The following is a 26,793-nucleotide window of genomic DNA, read 5'->3' as shown; positions in this document are numbered from 1 at the left end:
TGCGGACAGGTAAATTATACTGCACCAGGTCCCGGGGGGGGGGGGGGATTTACAGTATGGAGGACAGTGCCTGGGGTTCTTCCTCGTTCATCACTCGTCCTGATATTGTTCACCATTACCCTGTGCACCAGATCGACCATGATGGCCCAATATCTTGCAGCATGTACAATCAGCGAAATTGGTTGCATTGTCGATCATGCATGCTCATGGCGGCAGCAACTTTCAACCGATTCCATAATAATTATCAAATTGGAAGGTCGAGCGGCCGCCAAGTCGAGATGTATGGCACCGTTCTAAGAAAAAGTGAACTGAATAAGGGCGCTTGTGTAAAACGGGCCTTATTATGGCAGATTTACACTTCACCCTAAAGCAGCCATATTAAATGACTGATGAAAGCAAATGGCTCTGCTTTTAAAATGTTTTATAGCTTGGGAGTTACCATCATAACTGCATGAAAGCTGGGGCATAACTAGAAATCACTGGGTCCCTCTGCAAAACTTTTGGATGGGGCCCCTCCCCCCTCGCTTTCTGCACAGAAAAACAGAGAACCAATGTTAGTCAGTTGGCTAGTGCACACTTGAATGTGTTTTTCCCATGCAGATAAAAACAGACAGCAGTGAAGCACTGCACACATTTTCTCTATCAATTACATTTTTTCACACATACAGACACAGGGTGTGCAGAAAACGCATACAGAAAACTGAGGGCTTGTTTCCACTGTTGCGACGCGATTTCGGCCGCATTCCGACGCTTGTAAAAACGCATGCGGATGCGTTTCCACATGCGTTTTTACCCGCGATTTCGCCTGCGATTTCGCATGGCAGGGTGCCATGCGAAATTAACCATGACACTGCCAGGGCTAAATAAAATTGAAAAAGGTGCGAAATCGCACGCGAAATCGCGGGTAAAAACGCATGTAACAAACGCATGCGTTTTTACTATTAAATACATTAGCGGCGATTCGCACGAATTCCCGACGCAGGCAAAATCGTTGTCTCTTTTGTGCGTTTTTTTCACGCTGAAAAAAACGCACCTCAACAACGCTACAGTGGAAACAGGCCCATCCACTTGCATTACATGTGCGGATCTGCATGCGTTGGACGCATGCAGATTCGCGATAGTGGGAACGAGCCCTGACAGACGAGTGTGCTTCCAGCCTCAGCATATTACACTCACTCTGTCAGTCTCTGATGGGGAAACTGGCTCTGCAGACTTCTCCAGCATCACTACAGTACAGAGCACTTGGGGAGGGGTAGAGAGGATGGGGCGGGGTGCTCTACACAAGAGCCTGCTGCACCCTGAATAGGGATGGTCTACAAATCTTTGTCTGCAAAACTTTATGTGATTCCTTATCAGTGGCTGAGCAGATGCAGCCATTACAACAATCTGAGAGCTGAAGTTTTTTTCTCTCCACACCCTTAGTTGTCTGTCTCTCAGGACAACGAAAAGAAACTTCTCCCCTCGCACGGCCCCCTGCGGCTTCTGGGGCCCCCTGCGGCTGCATCCCTTGCAGAGTCTATTTTATGCCCCCTGCATGAAAGCATTTCCTGCATGGCGGCGTATTGGTTAGCGCTCTCGCCTTGCACCGCTGGGTCCCTGGTTTGAATCCCAGCCAGGTCAACATTTGCAAGGAGTTTGGGCTGGTGCACACCGGAGCGGTTCTGGAGCGTTTTTTTAAAACGCTTGCAGGGGGAAAACCGCTTGGCTAATGAAAGTGAATGGGATGGTGCACACCAGAGAGGTTCGTTTTTTCCACAAACGCAAACTCGGGGGCTGCAGCATTTTTTAGATTTCTGAGGCGTTTCTGCCTCAATGTTAAGGTATAGGAAAGTGGAAAACCACTCTGAAAAATGCCAGATCAGAGCTGTTTTCCAGGCGTTTTTGTTACAGAAGCTGTTCAGTAACAGCTTTACTGTAACAATATATGAAATCTGCTACACAAAAACGCTCCAAAAAACGCTAGGCATGTTTAGAAAACGTCTCTAAACATGCCTAGAATCGCTCTGAAATCTGCTTCAAAAACCTGTAGCGTTTTGCGGATCTGCTAGAGGATTTTGGTGTGCACTGGGCCTTTGTATGTTCTCCCCGTGTCCGCGTGGGTTACCTCCGGGCACTCTGTTTTCCTCCCACATCCAAAATACAGATAAGTTAATTGACTTCCCCCTAAATTGGCCCTAGACTACGATACATACACAATACATACATAGACATATGACTAGGATAGGGACTAGATTGTGAGCTCCTTCAAGGGACAGTAAGTGACAAGATTATATATATGTACAGTATATAGTCTCTGTACACCGTTGCGGAAGGTGTTGGCGCTATATAAATACTAAATAATAATAATAATAATAATTTTCCTAGCATTATAGTTCAGTTTTATACTTGTTTTTTTTTTTTTCAAACAGGCAAATCTTTTTCAATCCCTTGTTTGTGCATTTTTCTGTTTACCGTCTGGCTATGACTTATATTCGAATTGCTTGCCTACTCATTGTGCTGCTGTATGGCCATGTCAGTCACAGCTGAAATAAGTGAAAAGTAAACTTGAGTGTCAGGCGTGGATCCCCCGGCATCGTTTTCATGTCCGCCCATTGTCACTGCATTGTTCTTTTCTCGCGCTGCCATAAATGTTTTAATAGGCGTTATTTTCATAAATAAATAAGGGAGAGTGCAGATCATTGTTTTACTGCACCAAATAAAGCAACCTAAATTATAAATGTCCATTTATTACACGTAAGAGGGTAAATAATGCATTTGTTTTTGATGTTTGCTTATCCTGTGTGCGTTTCACTAGCATTTTCCTCATGAAAGGATAACATTACAAGCTAGTGTGCAATACCTGTATATTATCAGAGGTGGAGGGGAGCTCCTGTATGTTTCATATAGCGCTGACATCTTCTGCAGCACTTTACAGAGTATATAGTCTTGTCACTTAATTGTTACTCAGGGGGTCTCAGTTGGGCCCATACACGTAACGATTTTCCTGCCGATATACAGCAGATTTGATCACTGTGATCGAATCTGCTGTTAAATTGTTGCGCAAACGCTGACAGAACGATCGATTCGATCTTCCGCATGGACGGATCGACAGAATTCGACGGGAACGATTGATTTCGGACGGAAATCGATCGTTCTGTCAGCGTTTGCGCAATGATTTCACAGCAGATTTGATCACAGTGATCACAGGAAAATCGTTAGGTGTATGGGCCCCATAAGAGAGAATCCAAAGACATAACTAAAGTTGTATGGTTCTGACACAGTTCTGTATCATGCCTGAAGAAGAAACTTAACCTTTTTACGACTCTGTCACACCGATTGCCGTGAACGTGGCGGCTCCCCCAGGACCGCACAACGCCAGTTGGCATCAAGTCCTGGGGGCGTGTTTTCCCCCCGATGCGTGCGCATTCCCGCTTGAATGACGGAGCTCATCTCCGTTATCAGTCTCCCAGCGGCGATCGCTTTGCTAGCTGCGTGAGCACACCGATCGCCGCAGAGCCCCCCCCCCCCCCCGAACCCTGCGCTGCCTGGCCTACCAGCGCCAGGCAGCGCTGAGGGGCGGATCGGAACTCCCTTAGACGTCACGACGTCCATGACGTCGGTGACGTCATCCCACCCCGTCTTTGAACGGGATTTCCTGATCGCCGATCGCCGGAGGCGATCGAAGAGGGTAGGGGGATGCCGCTGCACAGCGGCTATCATGTAGAGAGCCCTAGGCTCGCTACATGATTTAAAAAAAAATAAATCAAAAAAACGGCTGCGCTGCCCCCTGGCGGTTTTTAATAGACTGCCAGGAGGGTTAATTCATTGAGGTCTAAAACCTTCCTATAACGACCCCTCGTATGGATACATTTACATCGTTCCTAGCAGAGAAAGTGACATTCATTGTGACGTCTCTGCTCCTAGGTTACACTCTTCACAAGTGCACCTGTAAATAATTAGAGACAGGAGGTGGGGATAATGCTGAGTGGCATAGGGTGGGGTGATTGCTTGGGTACAGGCTGTGAAGGAGAATATTCTCCTGGGATTGGCCTGCACAGTATGATGTAAAGAGGGGGATTAGTGAATCAGCCTGCAGCAAAGGTGGTAGGAATATTCCATAAGGATTCGAGAGACTGTTACCACTTTAGAAGACAAAATAAATCAGGTGTGAGAATGACATGTGATGCGTGGGCTGGAAGGCTGACAAATTGTCATTACAGGATTACATGTTGTCTGTCTAGCTGACACTCCACAGAAATGTGTGCAGAAAGCAAGATACACCAGCAAAAGGAAAATATGCAGTATTACAGCCCTGGTTCAGGAATAGTTATTTCCACATGAATTTGATAAAAAAAAAAAAAAAAAGGAAATCTGAAGTGAAAATAAACCAATGAGATAAGCACTTGTATCCATAGTCCTGATCCTAAATAGGATTTACCTGGATTTGCATGTCTTGGTGTTTTAAAGGTTAAAAAAAAAATCAAAGTTTTGACTGTCTCAGGTATATGAGGACAGTTTTTCAATGTTCATTCAGCTCCCATGCAGACAAATCTTGAACTATTGAACTTTTTTTTTTTAATTTGTTGCCTGTATGCAGATGTGTTTTTTTGTCAACCACACAGACGTTTTATGACATGTAGTTAGTTATCAGTGAACATTTTGGTATAATCTGACTGCACAAACTACACAAACTCTAATTTTGACATGGATTCTTAAAGTGTACCCAACCTGACATGCAACATGGTGTATTAGTCCTACTAATAACTTGTCTGTTGCCCCTTTCTACTTTTTTCAATTGCAAGTGTTCAAAAAGTGCTTTTATCTATACAAATGAGGTGGCTCAACAGCAAGTAAAATTCAACTCCTACAGTGATAAAAAGGGAAAAAAAAAGGAACACCGCCTAGTTCTAAGTAGGATTGGGACTGCACATACAAGAGCAGGGCTTTCTCACCCCTTGTGTCTTGTAATATGTTATATGTCCCCCGAATCATCCCGCAATCCTGGCTCGACAAGCCTAACAAGGCTTGATATATTTACCTTCTCTGGCTCCAGCGGGGGCGCTGTTGCGGCTCTCAGCACGGAGATAGGCGGAAATAGCCGATCTCTGTCGGGTCCGCTCTACTACGCAGGCACATGAGACTAGCGCCTTCAAAGTAGAGCCGGCCGACAGCGATCGGCTATTTCTGCCTATCTCCGAGCGGAAAGCCGATACTGAGCCTGCGCTGGTGCGAGGAAGGTAAATATTTACATCCTTGCTGTAAAGAGGGGCACAGCGAGACCGCCATGGGATCGAGGACGACGGGGGAAGCCTCGATAGGATCTGGAGCCTTCTCCCACCCGAGGTGAGTACCCCCCAGGGGAACTTTTTTTTGTTACAGGTTTTCTTTAATACGTCTATTAGGAAATAGCTGGGACACGCAGAGCACAGTTCATTACCCAATTTAATGCATTACCCATACAACTAGATTGTAAGCCTTCGGGCAGGGTCTTCCTCCTTATGTCTCCTACCTGTTCACACACCTCCATTACTGTACACCCATCCTATGGTTCTGAGTAAACTCAACTTGCCTAATCTCCATGCTCCCCTCCAGTGACTAAGCATTACCTTGTACTCATACTGTGCAGCATGATCTGGTTTTTCTCGTATTCCTGTATTGTCTTATTGCTGTATGTCACCCCTAAATATTGTCTGTAACCTAAACGAATGTCCAGCGCTGCGTAATATGTTGGCGCTTAATAAATAAACAAACAATAATGCTTTGAATACCGACATTTTATTAAGAATGTTATTTTTTTAAGCATTGTATTTTATTTTTTGTTTTGGTTTATTTTGTATCACTGCATTTTATTTCTTTTGAGCAATTCATTTTGCTCAACTTACTTTGCTGGTAACAAAATAACCAAACAGTAATACAACTACCCTCCCCCCTTTTCCCGCCCGAACCCCCCCCTCCCCCCCCCTCCCCCCCCCCCCCTCCCTAAACTCCTGTATTGTCTGCAGTTTGATTTTATAGCAACCACTTATTTTAGTGTCATTTTGGAGCAAAGGCAGATCTGGTGGTAAAGCCTTAAACAAACATCAGATTACAAGGGCTTGGCAGTGTAAATTACTGACAGTAAATTAACTTGACAAAAGGAGACAGCTGATTTCTGAGCCATCTCTTTTCTCACAGCTGGGATGTTGGGGAGGGGGCAGGGATTACAGGAAGATGGATACAGTAGCGGTAGCCGTAAAAGAAATATATATTTATGGGTTATTTTCTCTTGTATAGACACTCAGGAGAGGTCACATGGAACTGCATGGGCTGACCTTTTAGAAATCCTTTTTTATCCCTTTATTTATACAGGTAGGCCATGTTCACACAGGTGCTAAAATGGGGCCCTCTGTGTGATTTGCAGGCACTCAATATGCTCCCACTCATCCTGGACTTTAGGGGCACAAGGCTGTAGTGCAGCTTGGAACATACCAAAACAGCTCTCGGTCTCCTGTGGGGTTGGCACACTTTCTAATGTTTCCTGCATCTTCTGGCCCATACCTGCTGTAGGTTCTCTGTCAGAGATGGCAGAGCCGGATCATCCACAAGGCATACTCCTGCTACTGCTGAAATTCTGTTTGTCCCCATGTTTATTGCCTGATGAAGCGGGCATGGCCTGCGAAACGCGTTGCATTTTTGGGGTACTATATAATAAATGTGATTACTATTATACAGACAGTCTTTCGTGTCTGCTTTATGGAGGCAAGTCCACCGCTTCCTTCAAGCAAATTTTAAAGGTTTTATCCACTTTTACCCTGCTGGCGCCTCTGTTCTCCTTTTGCTGTACCGTGTCCACCCCTGGTGGAGGGGTGATCTACCCCTTTTCTGATCTACAGAGAGCGACTTCTTAATCCTGAGTGAGGACAGGTCTAATCTCCTCACCTGCCTATACAGTGGTTGCCTTTGTGGTAACCTGTATGCTGAACATACTACAACAACAACAAATAACATTTGTAGAGCGCTTTTCTCCCATAGGACTCAAAGCGCATAAGCATGGCTCCGACCATCGTGGTACAGAGGAAGAATTTTATAAGTCCGGAAATGCCAGGCTAAACAGGTGGCTTTTCAGTCTGGATTTGAATAGCTCCAGGGATGGTGCTGTCTTTACTGGGTGTGGCAGGGAGTTCCAAAGAGTAGGGGCAGCATGACAGAAGGCTCTATCTCCAGATTCTTTGAGGTGCACTCTGGGAGTGACCAAGTTTATAGAACTTGCTGCTCTGAGGTTGTGAGAGGTGTGGTGCAGCTTCAGCAAGTCCTTCATGTATCCAGGGCCCAGATTGTGCAGGGATTTGAATGTCAGCAGTCCAATCTTGAAGAGTATTCTCCATTCTACTGGTAGCCAGTGCAGTGAGCGAAGGATCGGTGTAATGTGACAGTGGCGAGGCTGGTTTGTTAGCAATCTGGCAGCAGCATTCTGCACTAATTGCAGGCGACGCAGGTCCTTTTTGGGGAGGCCTGCATAAAGGGCATTGCAGTAGTCCAGCCGTGATGTGATGAAGGCGTGAACTAGAGTTGGAAGATCCTCTGGGGGATCAGTGTAGGGTAGTACACTATATTGGGCTCTCGGTTTCTCTAACTTCATATCTGCTGTAGGTTCTCTGTCAGAGATGGCAGAGCCGGATCATCCACAAGGCATTTAAGGCAGATGTCTAGGGCCAGGTGAGTGTTCCGGGGCCTGGCTGATACATTTACTGACCACGGTTCCCTGTCTTATCTTACCAAAGAAGCCAGAAAGCCAGCAGGGGGAGCCAAACCTGCTACCTTGCCTAGGACCTCATTTCATGTTAAACCTTCTTTGAGGGATGGTCAATGAGATGCAAATAGTTCCAAGTTGATGCAAACGCTATTGTAATTTTATGCAAATGTATGCAGCTTGTAAATGGACCAATCAAGTTGAGCAGCTGCATACATTTGCATAAAATCTACAGAAAATGTGCTTCAATTGGAAATATTTACATTTCATCGACCGTCCCTACTACACGTTGAAGTTGAGATGTCCATTTGAAAACGGTCACAGTTGAATGTCTGTGGATGTCCTGGCCCCAATAAGGAGCCCTACAAATATCTGGTCACTCATTGTTCTCCTTTCTCCATTCACATCAACTTGCCAAACTAAGTTTTTAAACTTATTCAAATTTGAAGAGGACCTGTCACTAAACACCAAACTTCCTCTAAGTCAAAATAAAACAAAAAAAAAATCAGAGTGACTAGATCAGATTATTTAGATTACAAAATTTGTTTGACGGACTCTCATAAACTGGAGTCAAACATGTTTTACTCCATATGCAGGTTTTAATAAACTGACAGAATGTTTGGTGCCAGACAAGGTCCCCTTAATCAAGGAAACACTCAAGCCTAAAAAACTGGAGCCGATAAATGGTTCCGCTCAGTTTATGAACGCGTGGTCTTCTTTGCTGACATCATGCCAAATATTGCTGACAATTTTTTATTTCGTGGGCCTGTGTGTTGTAAATGTCTCCTGACTTCTGTTCTAAGTGTGTAGGAAAATATCCTGGATGATGACTGTGGTTGGTGCAAGTTAGCAACTGTACCGTGCAGATTTGTTTGGGATCCAGGATTGGTGTGTATCTGTGAGAAGGATGGGCCTTACACACAACTCCTTCAAGTCCAGGGGTGACGTCAGCAGATGTAGGGCTCACCTACATCAACTGCATAAGAAAGGGCTGTGTATGGAGCAAGGAGGCTGCACAGCTGATGGGCTACTAAGTTTGATGTTGCAGAGAAGCTACTAAGGTGCTGGAGTGAGTGGAATGCCAGTACTGGAGATCCAGGAGAAGCTTGGACGACTTAGTGGCAGACAGAGCCATTAGGCCCCTGGCAGAGTGTTGAGTGACCCGAAGTAAGGGTTGGCACACAAGCAGAGTGTTGAGTTTTTTGTGAGTCACTCTGGAGCCAGTGAGGCTGGTGAATAGCGAACAGAGGTGGTATTCAGTGACCCCGAAGGTAACCAGAGGTAGGGCTGGTACAGAAGCAGAAGGCTGTATATCTTGTGTGACTGCAGTACAGGGAGATTGCAGACCAATAGACATCCAGGGACCCTGTATAGTGGAGGGGGGACCGCTAGATTACCAGGGAACGCTATAAGGGGAGAAGGGACCACTAGACTACTAGGGAATGCTGTATGGGGGATAGAGTTGGGCCGAGCCTCTGATTTTAGGTTCGCGAACCGGGTTCGCGAACTTCCGCGGAAGGTTCGGTTCGCGTAAAAGTTCGCGAACCGCCATAGACTTCAATGGGGAAGCGAACTTTGAAAAAAAAAATTATGCAGGCCACAAAAGTGATGGAAAAGATGTTTCAAGGGGTCTAACACCTGGACCCCCAGGTGGAGGAGTGGGATACATGCCAAAAGTCCCCGGGAAAAATCTGGATTTGACGCAAAGCAGCGTTTTAAGGGCAGAAATCACATTGAATGCTAAATGACAGGCCTAAAGTGCTTTAAAGAGAACCCGAGGTGTGTTTAAAGAATGTTAGCTGCATACAGAGGCTGGATCTGCCTATACAGCCTAGCCTCTGCTGCTATCCCAAACCCCACTAAGGTCCCCCTGCACTCTGCAATCCCTCATAAATCACAGCCATTCTGTGAGGCTGTGTTTACATCTGTAGTGTCAGTCTCAGCTGCTCCCCCTCCTCCTGCATAGTTCCGGTCCATGCCCCCGTCCCTTCCCTCCAATCAGCAGGGAGGGAAGGGATGCAGGCGAGGACTGGAGTTCTGCAGGAGGCGGGGAGAGCAGCAGACTGACACTATAGAGATAAACACAGCCAGCTCTGACAAGCTGTTTGTCAGCAGCGTGGCTGTGATTTATGAGGAATTGCAGAGTGCAGGGGGACCTTAGGGGGGTTTGGGATAGCAACAGAGGCTGGGCTGTATAGGCAGATCCAGCCTCTGTATGCAGATAATATTCTTCAAACCCACCTGGGGTTCTCTTTAAAACATCTTGCATGTGTATACATCAATCAAGTAGTGTAATTAAGGTACTGCTTCACACTGACACACCAAACTCACCGTGTAACGCACCGCAAACAGCTGTTTGTGTAGTGAAGGACGTGCTGGACTGGTGCGCACCATGGTGAGAACAGGTATGCAGTGGCGGGTTCACTGAACAGAACAGGTATGCAGTGGCGGGTTCACTGAACAGAACAGGTATACAGTGGCAGGTTCACTGAACAGGTATGCAGTGGTGGGTTCACTGAACAGGTATGCAGTGGTGGGTTCACTGAACAGGTATGCAGTGGTGGGTTCACTGAACAGGTATGCAGTGGTGAGTTCACAGTACAGGTATGCAGTGGTGGGTTCACAGAATAGGTATGCAGTGGTGGGTTCACTGAACAGGTATGCAGTGGTGGGTTCACAGAACAGGTATGCAGTGGCAGGTTCACTGAACAGGTATGCAGTGGTGGGTTCACAGTACAGGTATGCAGTGGCAGGTTCACTGAACAGGTATGCAGTGGTGGGTTCACAGAACAGGTATGCAGTGGCAGGTTCACTGAACAGGTATGCAGTGGTGGGTTCACAGTACAGGTATGCAGTGGTGGGTTCACAGAACAGGTATGCAGCCAGGAACAAGCTAAGCCTAACTAATCTTTCCCTATGAGAGACAGTCTGCAGCAACTCGCCCTACTCTCACTAATGCAGGCACACGAGTGACCGTAATGGCCGCCGCTGCCTGCCTTATATAAGGGGGGTGGGGCTCCAGGGGCTAGTGTAGCCTAATTGGCTACACTGGGCCTGGTGACTGTGATGTAGAGGGTCAAAGTTGACCCTCCATGGTGCATTATGGGGCGAACCGAACTTCCGCAAACGTTCACCTGCGGGACGCGAACCACGGAAGTTCGCATGGAACCGTTCGCAGGTGAACCGTTCGGCCCAACTCTAATGGGGGAGACCACCACATTACCAGGGAATGCTGTATAGGGGAGGTGGACCACTAGACTAACAGGGAACCCTTTAGGGGGAGGGGGGACTGCTAGACTACCAGAAAATGCTGTATAGGGGGAGAAGGGACCACTAGGCTACCAGAAAACCCTGTACAGGCAAGGGGTACCATTAGACAAAAAGTGAATGCTGTATAGAGAAAGGGGGACCACTAGACTACAGAAGAACTCTATATGGTGGAGCGAAGGGGACCACAAGGTTGGTAGGTATGCTTATTGTTCATGCTATTAGAACATCAGCCTCTTAATAAACTTTATGTGACACAAAATGAGAATTCAGAAAGACTAGCAATACTCTTGGCCAGACTGGTATTTGAGGAAACAATCCTTTTAAGATGAGTTGTCTGGATTTTTATGTTTTCTTGCTAGTTAGTTGTCAGGGAGGTATTAGTCCTTCTGAATGTGTTCCCTCAGGCCTCCAATTCACACTCTGCATAACTGTGTCCAGATGACAACTGTGAGCAACATATACAAAACCTGTCTTCAATTACATAACAAGCACATGACTCAGTTCATTGTAAAGCTCTTGAAGAGAAAGGTGATCTCCTTATAGGAGACAGAGGGACAGAAAGAGACTCATTCCTTTCCATGCTGCTGTCCTTTTTCATGATTCCTGCTAATACAAATCTTACATCATCACTACTTTCCATGCGAACAGGGGTGTAGCAATAGGGGCGACTGCATCGAGGCCCTTGGGCCAGAGGGGCCCCAAGGGGCCTTCCCTCAACTACAGTATAAGCTCTATTGGTCGGTCATAATAATCACTTCTATAGATACTTTGAATAGTAGTAATCCTTAACAAGCTGTTCCCCATCCCCTTCTTGCACCTCTGACTCTGTAGTTGCCATTTGCAGGTTTTGGTGCGCCGTATCAATTGGTATGTATAGAGTGCTTGGGGGGGCCCCATTGTAAAACTTGCATCGGGGCCCACAGCTCCTTAGCTACACCACTGCATGCGAATGTATGAAGGCCGGCTGTATGACTCACAAGCCTTAGGCTACTTTCACACCTTAGGGCTACACAGTGCTGGCCGTGTGTCTCCTGGATCGCGCTCCCATAGCTGGAAGCATTTTGCGTTTGCGCAGATCATAAGGCTTGCGAATGCTAGGTAGCCCCCCCATCCCTTCTAGAGGTTTTTCTCCCTTCAAATCCACTCCACATTAGGACATGTAATGAGTGCGTATATGGTTACACATAGATGCCTGCTATTTAGCACACAGGGTTGATCAGAAGACTGCTTTAAGTGTGTCAATACTTACATCTGGATATTACAAGAGGTCCCTGAATGTCAGTTTTTTTTCTGCACTCGAAAAACATATCAAGTGTGAACTAGCCCATTGATTAACATGAGTTCTCATTTTTTCTGTGCAGAAATCGCGCATGAAAACAGTCAAGTGTGTTCCCTGCCCCCCACTTTTTGGTTATGGGGATAAAAAGTATCCTATGGCCCCGTTCACAATGCACGCGTTCCCGTCCGCGTTTCGGGAACGCGTGCGGGAGGCCGACACGCACGACATCAGACAGTGCATAGAGTGCACTGTCTGATGTTCACACTGCATGCGTTCCGGACCTGTGCGGTCCGGGAACGCATGCTGCACGCGTTTCCTAGCAAGACGCGCGGCTGTCCCATTCACTTTCAGTGAATGGGATCAGCCACGCAACGCACAGAGACGCACATTACGTGCGTTCCTGTGCGTTGTGTTCTGAACGGAACGCGCCTGCGTTCCGTGATATGAACGGGGCCTATATGTTATTCCAGCTAATGTACTATGTGTGTGCCAAATTTCATTCAAAGCTGTTCAGCCATTGTTGTGTGATTGCGTAACATCCAAACTTTCACATTTATAATATTAGTGAATGCAAATATGGAGAGGAGAAAGCACTTGCACAAAATGCAGCAGGGGTGGATACTGCCACACTAGGCTTACCTGCAGCGTGCTCCAATGGTAGTCCACAATTTCAATCAGAGGAGAAGAAGGAGATGGGCACAGCTGCTAAAATACCCTTTATTGTGGCTGGGTTGACACAAAAAAGCTTACAGCAGTGGGGGGAAGGGCAAGTCTGACAGCTATAATGTAAAAGTGAACGGAGGTGCCAAAAGGGTAAAAACAGTTATTAAAAGATTGAAACGTGCTTAGGAGGCAGTGGTGGACTTAGCTCCTGCAAGCAGACACAATAAGCTGTGTATTCAAAAAAGGTAGATTTATTGGTACACTAGTACCAGGGGGTACTAGGGGGTAGTCGCAACGCGTTTCGCAGGCCTAACCCTGCTTCATTAGGCAATAGTAAAAGGAGTACACGACAGCAGTATGTTCGGGCAACACCTGGCGCCTTCGAGGCATCCAAGCAAATAAAAAAAAGCCCCAAGTAAGTGGATTCTTTTTTTGTTTTTTATTTGCTTGGACACTTAAAGGGACTCTGTAACAAAAAATGTCATTGTGTTTTCTACCATCCTACAGGTTCCTAAACCTATTATAATGTGCTCTGGCTTACTGCAGCACTTTCTACTATCACCATCTCTGTAATAAATCAGCTTATCTTTCCCCTGTCGGACTTGTCGTCCTGTGTCTGGAAGGCTGCCAACTCTTCAGTTTGATCTGCTATGCATGCCCCCTCTATGCACACTCCCCTGTGTATCTGTGTTATTTACATTAGCCAGCTTTTCTCTGCTCTAAGCTGGATAAATCCTCTGTTCACATACTGATGAGTCACATACTGCAGAATTACAGACAACCGGGCAGAGCTGTCTGCAAGAAGAAACAATCAGCTTGTAACTCTTCAGTGAGCTGCAGGGGGAAAGAAACACACAAATGATCTCTTGAGATTCAAAAGGAAGGCTGTATACAGCCTGATTGTGTATGGATGTATTTTCTATGTGTGGACATACTGTACATCAACCTACTTCCTGTTTTGGTGGCCATTTTGTTTGTTTACAAACAAACTTTTTAAAACTGTTTTTGACTACTTTTAATGCGGCGGGGAGCGGCGAAATTGTGACAGAGGGTAATAGGAGATGTCCCCTAACACACACTGGTATGTTTACTTTTGTGTGATTTTAACCACTTCCGGATTCTCGGAGCGTATATACACGCCCCTGAATCCAGAAGTGTATACCATGGAAACGGCCGCTCGTATGAGCGGCCGTTCCATGTCAGTTCACGGAGGGTGTCTCCGTGAACACCCTGCGAGCCGATCGGCGGCTCGCAGGGTAAATGTAAACACACGGGGAAGATCTTCCCCGGTGTTTACATGTATACGGCGCTGCTGCGCAGCAGCGCCGTAGAGGAGATCGGCGATCCCCGGCCTCTGATTGGCCGGGGATCACCGGCATCTGATAGGCTAAAGCCTATCCCATCAGGCGCAGGACGGATTGCGCCGCTCACAGGGGGAGGGAGAGGGAGGGAAGGGGAAGGAGGCCAGGAAGCGCTGCGGAGGGGGGCTTTGAAGAGCCCCCCCCCCCCCGCAAGCGCAAGCAGCCGGCGGCGATCAGACCCCCCCAGCAGGACATCCCCCTAGTGGGGAAAAAAGGGGGGAAGTCTGATCGCCCTGGCTGCTAGCTGATCTGTGCTGTGGGCTGGAGAGCCCACGCTGCACAGATCAGCATAAAATTTCATGGTGTGGAAGTGGTTAACAATACATATTCTCTTTAAAGTACGCAAATCGGAAATAATGACTGTGGACATCTTGTGGCCACATAGTAAAACTACATCACAACACATTTTATTTAATAAAAATACCTACAATTACATCCAAAATTAACTATTTACCTCCCACACTCCCCCATAGTACCCAAACATTTTTTATGTATATATATATATATATATATATATATATATATATATATATATATATATATATACATACATAAATAGTTACCTTGTGTTCCCAAGGGGCCGCGGTATTTCTGAAAAAAAACAAATCACATCCTCCTTGTAGTTCCTGTGAGTGAGCGTGCTAGCTCACAGGATAGAAAAACAAAAACTTACTGTGGCCATCATGTGGCCATTGGCCAAATAGTAAAACTACATGCACATACATTTTTAATACAAAAAGACACAATAAATTACATTTAAAATTAACTGTTTACCTCCCACACCCAAAAAGCACCCAAATAAAATATTTAACTAAAAAAAATAAAATAAAAAAATTACAATAAAAAAAAACATAAATAGTTACCTAAGGGTCTGAACTTTTTTAATATGCATGTGAAGAGGGTATACAACTAATATTTTTTAAATTATAAGCTTGTAAATAGTGATGGACGCAAAACTAAAAAAATGCACCTTTATTTCCAAACAAAATATTGGTGCCATACATTGTGATAGGGACATAATTTAAATGGTGTTATAACCGGGATAAATGGGCAAATAAAATACGTGGGTTTTAATTATGGTAGCATGTATTATTTTAAAGCTAAAATGGCTGAAAACTGAGAAATAATGAATTTTTTCCATTTTTTTCTTAATATTCCTGTTAAAATGCATTTACAAAAAAATAATTCTTAGCAAAATGTACCACCCAAAGAAAGCCTAATTGGTGGTGGAAAAAATAAGATATAGATCAATTCATTGTGATAAGTAGTGATAAAGTTATTGGCAGAGGCGTATCTAGAGGGGTGCAGGCATGGCTCATGCCATGGGCGCCACAGCACCATGGGCACCATGGCCCCCTCCTCCTCCCTCTGCCCCCTCCTCTCTCATGCTCCACTACCATAGTGAGGGATGCCGCTTGTTACTTATACTTGGGGGGCTAATTCTAGCAACCTATACTGGGGAAGCTACTTATATGGAGGAGGGGGCTCATCTAAATACCTATGCTGGGAGGGGGACACCTCTGGCTACCTATACTGGGGTGGACACACCTCTGGATATCCATACTGAAGGGAAACCTCCAGTATGGCTATGGGGCGCAATTTCAGTGTTTGCCATAGGCGCTATATTACCCAGATACGCCACTGGCGAATGAATGGGAGGTGAAAATTGCTCGGATGCATAAGGTGAAAAACGACTGAAGGCTGAAGTGGTTAATAAGTACAGTACAGACCAAAAGTTTTATTTTGTTTTCTTTATTTTCATGACTATGAACATTGTAGGTTCACACTGAAGGCATCCAAACTATGAATTAACACATGTGGAAGTATAGTACATAACCAAAAAGCAACTGAAAATATGTCATATTCTAGGTTCTTCAAAGTAGCCACCTTTTGCTTTGCACACTCTTGGCATTCCCTTGATGAGCTTCAAGAGGTCGCATAAGCATAGCATATTGTACCGCCCAAAGAAAGCCGAATTGGTGGCAAAAAAAAAAACAAGATATAAATCATGTCGTTGTGATTAGTTGAGATTAAGTTATTGGCGATAGTAAGGGAGGAGCGCTGACAAATTGCTCTGGTCCTAAAGGGGTAAAACCCCTCAGTGGTCAAATAGATAATCAGAAGCGTTCTGAGGTTCACCTGGGGAGCAAGGAGGGGGGGCATCTGAGCAGTACAAGGGGACATTAGGGCCCTTTCACACCAGAGAGATTTTTCGGCGTTTTATCCCCACGGCTGAAGTTGGCGTTTTGCTAGGTAAAAGAAAGTCCATAGACTTTCATTTTACCTTTCACATCTAACTCGGCGTTTTGGAGCATTGCGTTTTAACGCTCCCAGGAGCTTTTTCAGGGCTGTTTACAGCCGAAGTTGGCGTTTTCAAAGCCTTTTCAAAGCGTTTTACAGCTATCTTGTTCACTTATTTTTATAGAAGAAAAAAAAAAGGACGTTTTTATATGGGCTGTAAAACTCTTTCAAAACGCTTTGAAAACGCTAGGGGCCCTTTCACACTAGAGGGCTTTTTCTGCGTTTTAACGCCACGGCCAAAGTGGGCGTTTTCCAAGGTAAAATGAAAGTCCATAGACCTCATTTTACCTTTCACATCTAACGCCGCGTTTTGGAGCGTTGCGTTTCAACGCTCCCAGGCGCTTTTTCTGGGCCTACCGCGGCGTTTCTTATTACAATTGATATGATGTATTGGCATTAAAACGCCTTGAAAACGCCTGCAGCCAAAACGCAGCGTTTTAGCCTTTTTACCGCTGCCTGTAGTGTGAAAGAGCCCTAGCAAAAGGCTGACTTTCAGCCTTTTCTACCGCAGCCTCTAGTGTGAAACAAGGACTGTAGGACTTGCTTGGTACACAAGGACTGTCCCTCTTTTGGGATGTGAAGCAGCAGTCAGGCACACCTTGTTTCCCAAACACAAAACCACGCCCCCACGCCTCTCCCACTTCTACTACACTGACAACAAGCGAAGGTGCATGGCCGTGCCCCGCCCCCGGCTCTCATTGGCCGCGGTGAGGTTGATGGACGTGCGGATAGCCAGCCTCGCAGGGCTCGCTGTAACCCGGGCAGCAGCCGGAGTCATTGATTGATAGTAGCGGGGAGCGAGCTGCTGGTGGTGTCCCCCCTGTATGAGTGCAGCATGTCCCGGGACAGGGTGCTCCAGCTGGCCCCCGCTTCCCTAGCCCTGCTCCTATGCAAGCTGGAGGGCACAGGGGAGGGCGAGAAGGGCAGCCAGGTCTTCCAGGACTTCCAAGCTGCCAATGCGAGGTGCTTCTGGAACAGGAGGCTGGTCCGGGCCGTGGCGGAGGTGTCCTTCCAGGGCTGGCTGGAGAGCTGGGTGCTGCTGGTCCAGGGGCAGAGTGCCAGCCTGGAGGTACTGCGGGATGCCTGGGTCAGGAGAGCCCTGAGACCCCCCAAGGGCTTCATGATCACAGCGCTGGGTGAGTAGAAACTTCCACCACTACTTGTTGCAGAGATCCTGGCTGCTGGGAGAAGCCCTTCTCCACTCACTTCTGTAGCTAAGCCCACACCATAGGAGTCATGCTCAATAGATGCTTGATGTAAAATCAAGATCTGTCATTTGCATCACTTTTTGTTTTCATCAGATTTCAGCAAAATCAGATCTTAATCAATAAAGGGTGCCCATTAATGGTACAATCTCTTGAACGATCGGTGTCCTCAGGGGCATAGCAATAGGGGGTGCAGAGGTTGCGACTGCATTGGGGCCAGAGGGGCCCCATAGGGCCCTCCCTCAACTTCAGTATTAGTTCTCTATTAGTCCTGTGCTCATAATAATCACTTCTGTAGATACTTTGAATAGTAGTAATCATTAACAAACTGTTCCCCATCCCCTTCTTGCACCTCTGACACTGTAGTTGCCATTGGCGGGTTTTGGTGCTCCATATCAATTGCTATGTATAGAGTGCTTGGGGGGCCCCATTGTAAAACTTGCATCAGGGCCCACAGCTCCTTAGCTACGCCACTGGGTGTCCTATTCAATTGTTGGAAATGATTTGAGCTTACCAATGGAGGGCAAAAGGATAAGCAATCCGATCAGACTAATCGAATCAATCTGAAATTTAGAACGGTTGATAGAGCGATTGTTTGATGTTAATCGGCAACTTTTAAAGTCTAGCTAATTTGCTGTACGATCAATCATCCTTATTCGATCATTTTATTGAATTGAGAGAGAATTGAGTGTTTTCCAGTATGCACAATCGATGAAAAGTGGCTGATATCATGTCGAATTGATCAGCTTAGTTGATCGAGCAGGATGCAAGATTGGGTACTGGAATCTGCTACTGTTTACGCATCATTCGATTGTCTCTGAATTGTTTTTTGACTGCAGAGCATGGAGACACAACATCGGTCAGCTCGATTAGTGAAGTGGAATCGAATGGGATATGGTTTGTAGTGTATGGGGCACTAGTTGATCAACTTTCAATCAACCATACCAAAATCTATCGCTTTGTTGATTGAATAAAAATCGCTAGCTATATGGCTACCTTCTGATTTATTGTTTGGGAGATTGTACTGCTAATGTGCACCTTTTAGCTTTGTGCAATTTGGTGCACCATAAAGTCCCATCTACACAATACGATTCTTTGTACGATTCAATTACGATTCTATTTACGATCCGATAAAATCCGACATGTTCGGGAATTCGATTCAATTCGCCATTGCAAAACAATGGCAAATTGAATTGAATCCCGATCGGACATGTGGGATTTAATCGGATCGTAAATATATTCGTAATTAAATCGCACAAAGAATCGTATCGTGTAGATGGGGCTTAAGGCTATGCGAATGCTGCTACTTCACCAAATCGACAAAAAGTATAGCTAGTCCTGCCCAATGTTCTATCAATACATTGATAAAAATGGGGGTGTCCTTGCTTTTAAAAGATTTTTAATTTGTTTTTTATTGAATTGTATGTAATAATTACAATATTGTACAGTGTATGCTTAACTTACTTTGTGCATTTTAGTCCTCAATTTTCTCAATGTAAAACTTTTCACGCTATAATAATATATTACCTACAGTCTACTGCACACAAAACAAGTTCTCAGATTAAGTTGTAGCACTTCTCACTTGCTGGATACTGAAATTATATTTTGTAGATTTGATAAGACAATGGGTCCGATCCAATTAACTTTTTCTCATAAATAAAAATAAATTGAAACCATTAGCAAGCAAGAAAATACTTTTATTACCTACTTTTTGGTACTTTTCAATTGTTGTTTTTGACAAAAGATGAAGTTATCTACCTAGTAGAAACCGTGAAATGGATCAGGCCCAATGTCCCGAGAGAAAACTCCGGAGAAAAGATAATTGAATCAGGGCTTATATATTCATACTTGCCTTTTTCCCCTCCAGATATGTACATCTTCTTTCTTGGCTATTGGAAGCTTTTCACTGCCTTATAATTACTTTGTTGCTGCAGGTCTTGTCTTTGGTTACATTACGCTTACACGTGTTACTAGTATAACTGTATGCACAGTGTTTCTTTACTGCTGTAGACCCATAAAAAGGAGAGCTCATTGATGTGATACTTTGACCTTCTGCAGAGTCAATAATCATTCTAGCCAACAAAAACGACACACGTCTTCAAGTCGATCGATAAGTTTGGATGTTTGCATGATTGTCAGGTTAGCATTGAGTGTCTATGGCGTTTATCCATTTGGTGCTTTAACACTTTCTGGACTGTTGTCTGCTGCAGTAGTAAGCCATGTGCGGAAACTACAGTTGCATATCTCTGGGGAATTTAAGACGGACCATTCATGTATCAATTTTTCTTTCTGTTGTGAATTCACTCCCTTTGTTTGAACCTGCTGGAGATCTGTTTCCACCAAAAGAGATGGTTGGAAATGCCGATTTCGACAGTTTTTGTTTTCCGAAAAGCGAGTCGTCGATTCCGTAGATTTCCACAAATCCGATTTCCTCATATTTTCAAATAGTTATTATTTTTTTTTTATTTTTTTGTCAAAGTTAATTATAGTAATACAATATTTGGTACTATTCCATTAGCCGGGCGCAACCCCTAGGTGGTGCTAAGTAATGTAGAATGTAATCCCCCTCAGCCTGCAAAATCTCAGTGGCGTTAATTACTATTCCCCCTCCAGGCCGCCATGGATAGTGGGGAAAAATGTAACTCTGCTACCAGCGATCGCTGGCGAGGATGATTACATTCTACATTACTTAGCTCTGTTGCGCTCGGCTAACGGAGGTTTAGCGCCACCTAGTGGTTGCGCCCAGCTAACGGAAATGAACCCAATATTTTTAAAAGTAGCAGTATTTTTTACAGATGTACGCCATTGAGCGAAAACACATTTCCAATTGGCAACCGCGGTAAAGTTCTGCACTTTCTGATTGGCCTAAGGGCCCGTTTCCACTTGTGCGGTGCGAATAGCCGCGGTAAAAATTTGCATGGATGACGCTGTATGCGAATTTAACCATGGCAGTGCCGGTGTGCTTTTCCATTGATTTCCATGCGAATTTGCATGAAAATTCGCATACCAAAGCCGCAGGTGATTTCCCTATTAAATTAGCGGCGATTCGCATGCATTCCACACGCAGGCGAATTCTGAGGGCTCTGCCGTGCAGAAAAATCCTGCACAGAAAAACGCTCAGGAAAACTGACAAGTGGAAACAGGCCCATCCACTTGTATTGGCTGTACGAATCTGCATGCAGGAAACGCATGCAGATTCGCGATAGTGGAAACGGGCCCTAATACTTCTGTAATCTTCTGATTTGCCTAAATTACAGTGGAAATCCCTTTAACGCAAAAAAATTCTGCATTCTCTGAGTGTTCCAATGCTTCAAAGTTCTGTGACTGGGATAAAACTTCCGAGTTGTGGTAATGTGGTGTTTCAGTGGAGTTTCAGTTTCCGCCATGGTATACCTATTTCTGATAAGAAACTCAGAAATTAGGCATACCATGGAAACTTGCGACCAGCCACCAGCAGACCCATTTATTGGCTTTTGATCATGTTTGTGCAGTTTACCAATCAAAATGGTGATTAGACATGTTGGAAGATCTCAGTGACTGGTGGGGTACTAATGGCTGCAGAATGTATTGCTGCATCCAGCGACACCAGCCTTGCTAAACCATGAAATTGTACTGTGGTTGACCAATGTTGGTAGTTGCTCCTTTTGAACTGTATTGTGGGTGTGAATCTTGTTCCCCAGGTCATTGTTCTGTTTTATGTACTGTAGTTGAAGGTGTAGTTCTGTTCTACTTTGTTACATTGTTTTACTTGTTTGCTTTTTATTCACATGGATATTTATTTTCATTCCTGAAGGATTTTCTCTCATGCATGTCCTGGATGGCCTTTTAAAGCTATGAAATACTGAATTGCACTGATAGTTACAAGGAGGGACTCATTTTGAGTCAAAGTAATGGAGAGGACCTCTTTAATAAAAATGTCATCACTGGAAAAGGCCATTCTTGTGTTGCTCTAGCGTGAGTGATACACAATCAGCAGTTGCATTGGCTTTGCACTGCATTAAAGTGGACCTGAACTCTTGCACAGGACAGAAGGAAAACTGAGAGGAAGCCACCCTGTTTTTATTTAGAGCCTGATTCCCCCTCATCTGTGACTAATCACAAGTGTTGATCTCTCAGCTGTCAGCTGGCTGCCTCGGCAGAGCAGCTAATTTGTAAACACAGGATGTTAACCCTATGTCGTCTTCCATGAAAGCAGGAAGTAGACACACAGCAGATTTATTGCTGTAACAGATTTTTCTCTTCAAAGGTTATTATGCTGTTGCTTATCTTTTACAGCAGAGAGGTAGTTCTGTGTTCAGGACCGCTTTATAGAGACTCAGAGATGAGTCGTCCTGCCTTCTTTTCTTTACTTACCCGGGGCTTCCTCCAGCCCCATAAGCATGGATGTCCCTCGACGTCCTCCTACCGTCTCCCGTTCAGCTGCCGTCAACTCCCGGTACGCGGCTCAGTAGGACTCAGTCTGACTGAGTGATGTCAGTCGGGGCCTTCTGTGCATGCGCAGAACTTCCGCCGCTAACATCACTGAGCAGCTTACCAGGGTTCACCGCGGCTGAACGGAACATCGTAGGAGGACTGCGAGGGACCCAGCCATGCTTATGAGGCTGGAGGAAGCCCTGGGTAAGTTAAAAATTATAAATAATGGATATTTGAACTATTGGTTGTTTACAAGGTTGACCATACATCTAATTGGGTATTGTGGCCTTCACCACTTAAACCACTGAAATAGTGGTTGGCACGGTGGCATATTGGATGGCACTCTTGCTTTGTTTGCCCTGTCCCTGGTTCAGATCTGGGTTAGGGCACTATCTACATGGAGTTTGTATATTCGCCTTGTATTTGCAGGGGTTTCTTATCACATCTTAAAAACCTACAGATAACTTAATTGGTCCCCCCTTTCCCCTCCCAAAAAATGGCTTTAAAGTGAGCCAGAGTCAGGGGTCAGGTCAAAAAGAAATTCATTAAATAGAACCCCAGATGAAAATAAACTGATGATAAACAATTGTATTTATCCCTCTACTCCTAAAAATGACTTTGTAAGATACCCCATGGTTTTTATATTTAAACATTTACAAAGTAGATTGAATGTTTTGTTGCCTCTGCTCAGCGGCAGCTTAATAAGTGTTCCAGAGTTAGAAGAAGGTCATTAGTTCATGTATTTTATCTCCCTCTGCTCTCAGAAGTTGTATTCTGCCAGGAAAACTTTTAAGGCTGTAATTTGCTTATCGGTGTTGCTTACTATATTCCCTACAAGGTACTGACAAGGGAGACACAGACGAGACAGACACTATCACTTCAGTGCCTAGAAATTAGCTCTTTTAGGCTACAAAATAAAACAAGTAAAACAGCCGGGTTATTAATGTTTTACACTGTACATACACCTGTTTCTCATCATGTCACCTCAGGTACACTTTTAAAAAAAAAAGGCTGCATGATCCGCGGGGCTGAGCAAATCAAGTAACTGCAAAAAATGATGCTCTCGTGGGCCGCAATGACCCACTTTCACTGTCGTGACCTATAGGTCGCCACGCTGCACTGAGAGACTGTGTGTCTCTCATAGCATGCAGGGAGGCGGGGTAGTGGTAGGAGGCTCGGCCAGGGAGAGAGAGCTGTCCAATGGCAGCTCTGGAAACCCTGCAGGAACTCCTCTGGAGGGTGTTTTTTGAACAGGGAATGCCTCTTCCTGTGTTTACCTCCGAGATGGCGACAATCTAATCTCGGGGGAGGAGGGGGGGGGCATAGCATGGCGGTGGGGGGGGGGGGGGAAGACACAGAGGCATGTCATGAGGCAGAGAACGTGCCTCTGTGTCCTATCTGCCCACCTCGGATTCTCTTTAAAGAAAATCTGTAACGAAAAATCCTCCCCTAGGGGGTACTCACCTCGGGTGGAGGAAGCCTCCGGATCCTATTGAGACTTCCCCCATCCTCCTTGGTCCCACGATGGCGTGGCAAAAATCCTCCCGGAGCAGCGGCGATGTAAATATTTACCTCCGTGGCTCCAGCGCAGGCGCAGTATCCGCTCCTTCCCACGGCGATAGGTGGAAATAGCCGATCTCCGTCGAGCCGCTCTACTGCGCAGGCGCAAGTCTCCTGCATAGTAGAGCGGACCTGACAGAGATCGGCTTTTTCTGCCTATCTCCGCTGGAGCCTGGAAAGGTAAATATTGAACAGGCTGTCGGATCTGTCCGGCCGCTGTTCGGAGGGCTGCAGCAAGACTCCCGTGGGACAGAGGAGGACGGGGGAAGCCTCATTAGGATCCGGAGGCTTCCCCCTCCCAAGGTGAGTACCCCCCAGGGGACGTTTTTCTTGTTACAGTGTCTCTTTAAGAAGAGGCATTCTATAGAGGCTTCCAGGAAAGCCTCTTTGCTCCTCTCGCTGGGACCCTCCTCAAAGCCTGGTCTACACGGAGCGATCCGGCGGCTCGATTAGCCGCTGGATCGACTCTTCCGCATCCCTGCGCGAACCCGCCGCATCCCCACACGTCCGCGCGTTCGTGGGATTTGATACCCCCTTGTCCCCACCGCGCCGCTTATCTTCCGCTCGATTCCCCGCTATTGTCCGCTCGCGGGGAATCGGCTGCGGCGAGATCGGACCTGTCGGATCTTATCAATCGAGCCGCATCAGGGGCTCGATTGATAAGACACCGTGCCATGTAGACCCGGCTTTACATCTGCGCTGTCTCCTCTTCAGGCATGAGTGCAGCCATGCCCTCACATTAGTATTGAGCCACTTATACACGAGCAGCTTACTATACAGGTGCCACCGCACTGGCGCAGTACAGCCGTGCTCGTGCACAGCATGTACACAGACCGTAATGACAACCTGGGAAATTGAAAGGCCTTCTTGGTTCTAAACAATAGTTAATTTGCATATATTCAGCAGTGATGCATTGTGGGAGACACCTCAAGCTCACTCCAACCTGAATTATCGCAAATTCTTTCTGTTTTTAAGAAAGCAAACTTTTGTTTTTCTTGGTTCTAAACAGAAATTTATGCCTGGTACACCCCATGCAATTTTCAGATAGACAAATCAAATCGATAATTTCCAGAAGGTCCGAGCTGATTTCCAGTTGTCTTTCTGATTGATTTTCCGATCACTTCTATACAAAAAAAAAAAAAAAATCGGAAATTCAGATCTGACCTGTCGGAAATTATCGATTTCAGGCTGTCTATTTTATGGGAAATTGCATATTTTGTACCAGGCATTAAAATAAATAAATAAACCTATTTGGCTGTACATATATTCATTTTGTGATGAGACCTGTGAAGTGTTTCCTGTTAATGATGTTATCAGGGCTGGCTAAGTGCTCCCATATCTTATCACTCATCTCCTGTTTCAGTCTGTGTACATTCGCTTCTCACTCATTACTGCTGTGCATTCTGGAAGCAGGATTACTGTTGTCCTGAGTTGCAGCCCCACACTGCTGTTTGGAAAGTATGTGTACACAATACATCTATTACATAAGTCCATTTGATCTTCATGTTGCAGGCAACAGTCCTCTGTCCAGTCTTTACACTGAATTGCAGTTTGTACATTAGCTGAAAGGCAGCTTATCTGTGACAGTTGGATTCATCTCTATGGGATTCTGTTGGAATTCTTTTAAAGGGAGGAGAGAGAAGCGGATAGCTGGCCACATATATCCCTGTTCCTGTTCTGTTTAGTCCTCTTGTGTTGAAGTCACTGCACAGTGTATATCAGCTTAAAATTTGCAATCGCCAAGACCGCTTCATGCGCCTGAATTATGTTTCTGAACATCTTAATGTCGTTGAGTTATACAAATAGCATAACTAAAGAGGATCTGTCGCGAAAATCTTAAAATTTAAAACACGTAGAAATTTCTCCCAGAGTAAAATGAGCCATAAATTACTTTTCTCCTTAGTTGCTGTCACTTACAGTAAGTAGTAGAAATCTGACATTACTGACAGGTTTTGGACTAGTCCATCTCTTCCCAGTGGATTCTCAGCATGGCCTTTATTCTTTATAAAGACACTTCCTGAAAATGATTTATACAAAGATGCTGGCCAGCCTCCCTGCTCGCTGCACACTTTTTTGGCAGTTGGACGGAGCAATTGCCATTCACTAAGTGCTTTTAAAAATAAAGAAAACCCTGAGGACCCCCCATGAGAAGATGGGCTAGTCCAAAATCTGTCGGTAATGTCAGATTTCTACTACTTACTGTATGCGACAGCAACATAGAAAAGTAATTTATTGCTCATTTTTACTCTGGAAGAAACACACTTCTTATTTGTGTATGTTTACATGTATTTTAAATTTTAAGATTTTTGTGACAGATGTCCTTCAAACTTGTTTGCAGTGTTTGTATAAATATTTGTTACATTTCTACTACCTGTAATGATAGCATTTGTTTACTGCCATGTGCAGATGTTATCATAGTACAAGACAAGGATGTTTATTATTGCTTGCCATGCAGGTGTCAACTACATATTAATACACTCCATATGTTAACATAAAAATACCCATTAAAGAACAAGCGACACCCATGCTAACCTAGTCATAAAAAACACATATATAAGTAGATAAATACTAGTTCTACTTACATAACAGATGTATTGTGCTATCCACGTAATGATTCCTGTGAATTTTATAAAGGAAAAGCAGAAAATTCTATTCAAGGCAGTGGCCATCTTGCCAAGCTAATGCTGACATCCTACTCCTCCCTTCTCTTGCTCATTGTGTATTTATTAGCTGCCCTCCTCCCAGAGTCTTCAGACACTCCCACTGAGGTGTATACTAGAAACTACACTGTCTTATCCTCCAATCACTGAGTCACCTCAGCCTTGCTTGTAAACACAAGTGAGCAGATAAGAAGCTAGGCAGGGAAATAAAGGGAAGAGGAGGAATACATTATAGATAAAAAGAATCCCCAGCATGCAACTGAATGGCAATGGCAATTAAAGGGCCAGTACTCCTAAAGTATGTGATTACTCCAGACCATAACAGCAGAAAAAGTTTTGCAAGATTTGAATGCAGGATTAGCATCTTTATCAC

General features: G+C 45.1%; 1 protein-coding gene across 4 annotated transcripts in view; it reads left to right on the top strand.

Annotated features, from left to right (window-relative positions):
* STOX1 (storkhead box 1) overlaps positions 1–26,793 on the top strand; it is a 176,088-nt gene that overhangs the window by 71,271 nt on the left and 78,024 nt on the right. The window contains exon 1 of one of the 4 annotated variants that reach the window (XM_068258575.1): positions 17,382–17,718. The exons of the other annotated variants lie outside the window; for them this stretch is intronic. Coding sequence (XP_068114676.1) covers positions 17,418–17,718 — 301 coding nt within the window. The 5' untranslated portion in view covers positions 17,382–17,417. Of the gene's footprint in view, positions 1–17,381; positions 17,719–26,793 lie in introns of those variants that run through there. 4 annotated transcript variants of the gene reach the window in all.

This window comes from Hyperolius riggenbachi, chromosome 10 (assembly GCF_040937935.1).
Source record: "Hyperolius riggenbachi isolate aHypRig1 chromosome 10, aHypRig1.pri, whole genome shotgun sequence".
NCBI lineage: Eukaryota > Metazoa > Chordata > Amphibia > Anura > Hyperoliidae > Hyperolius > Hyperolius riggenbachi.
This window is presented reverse-complemented; position numbering and strand designations above follow the sequence as displayed.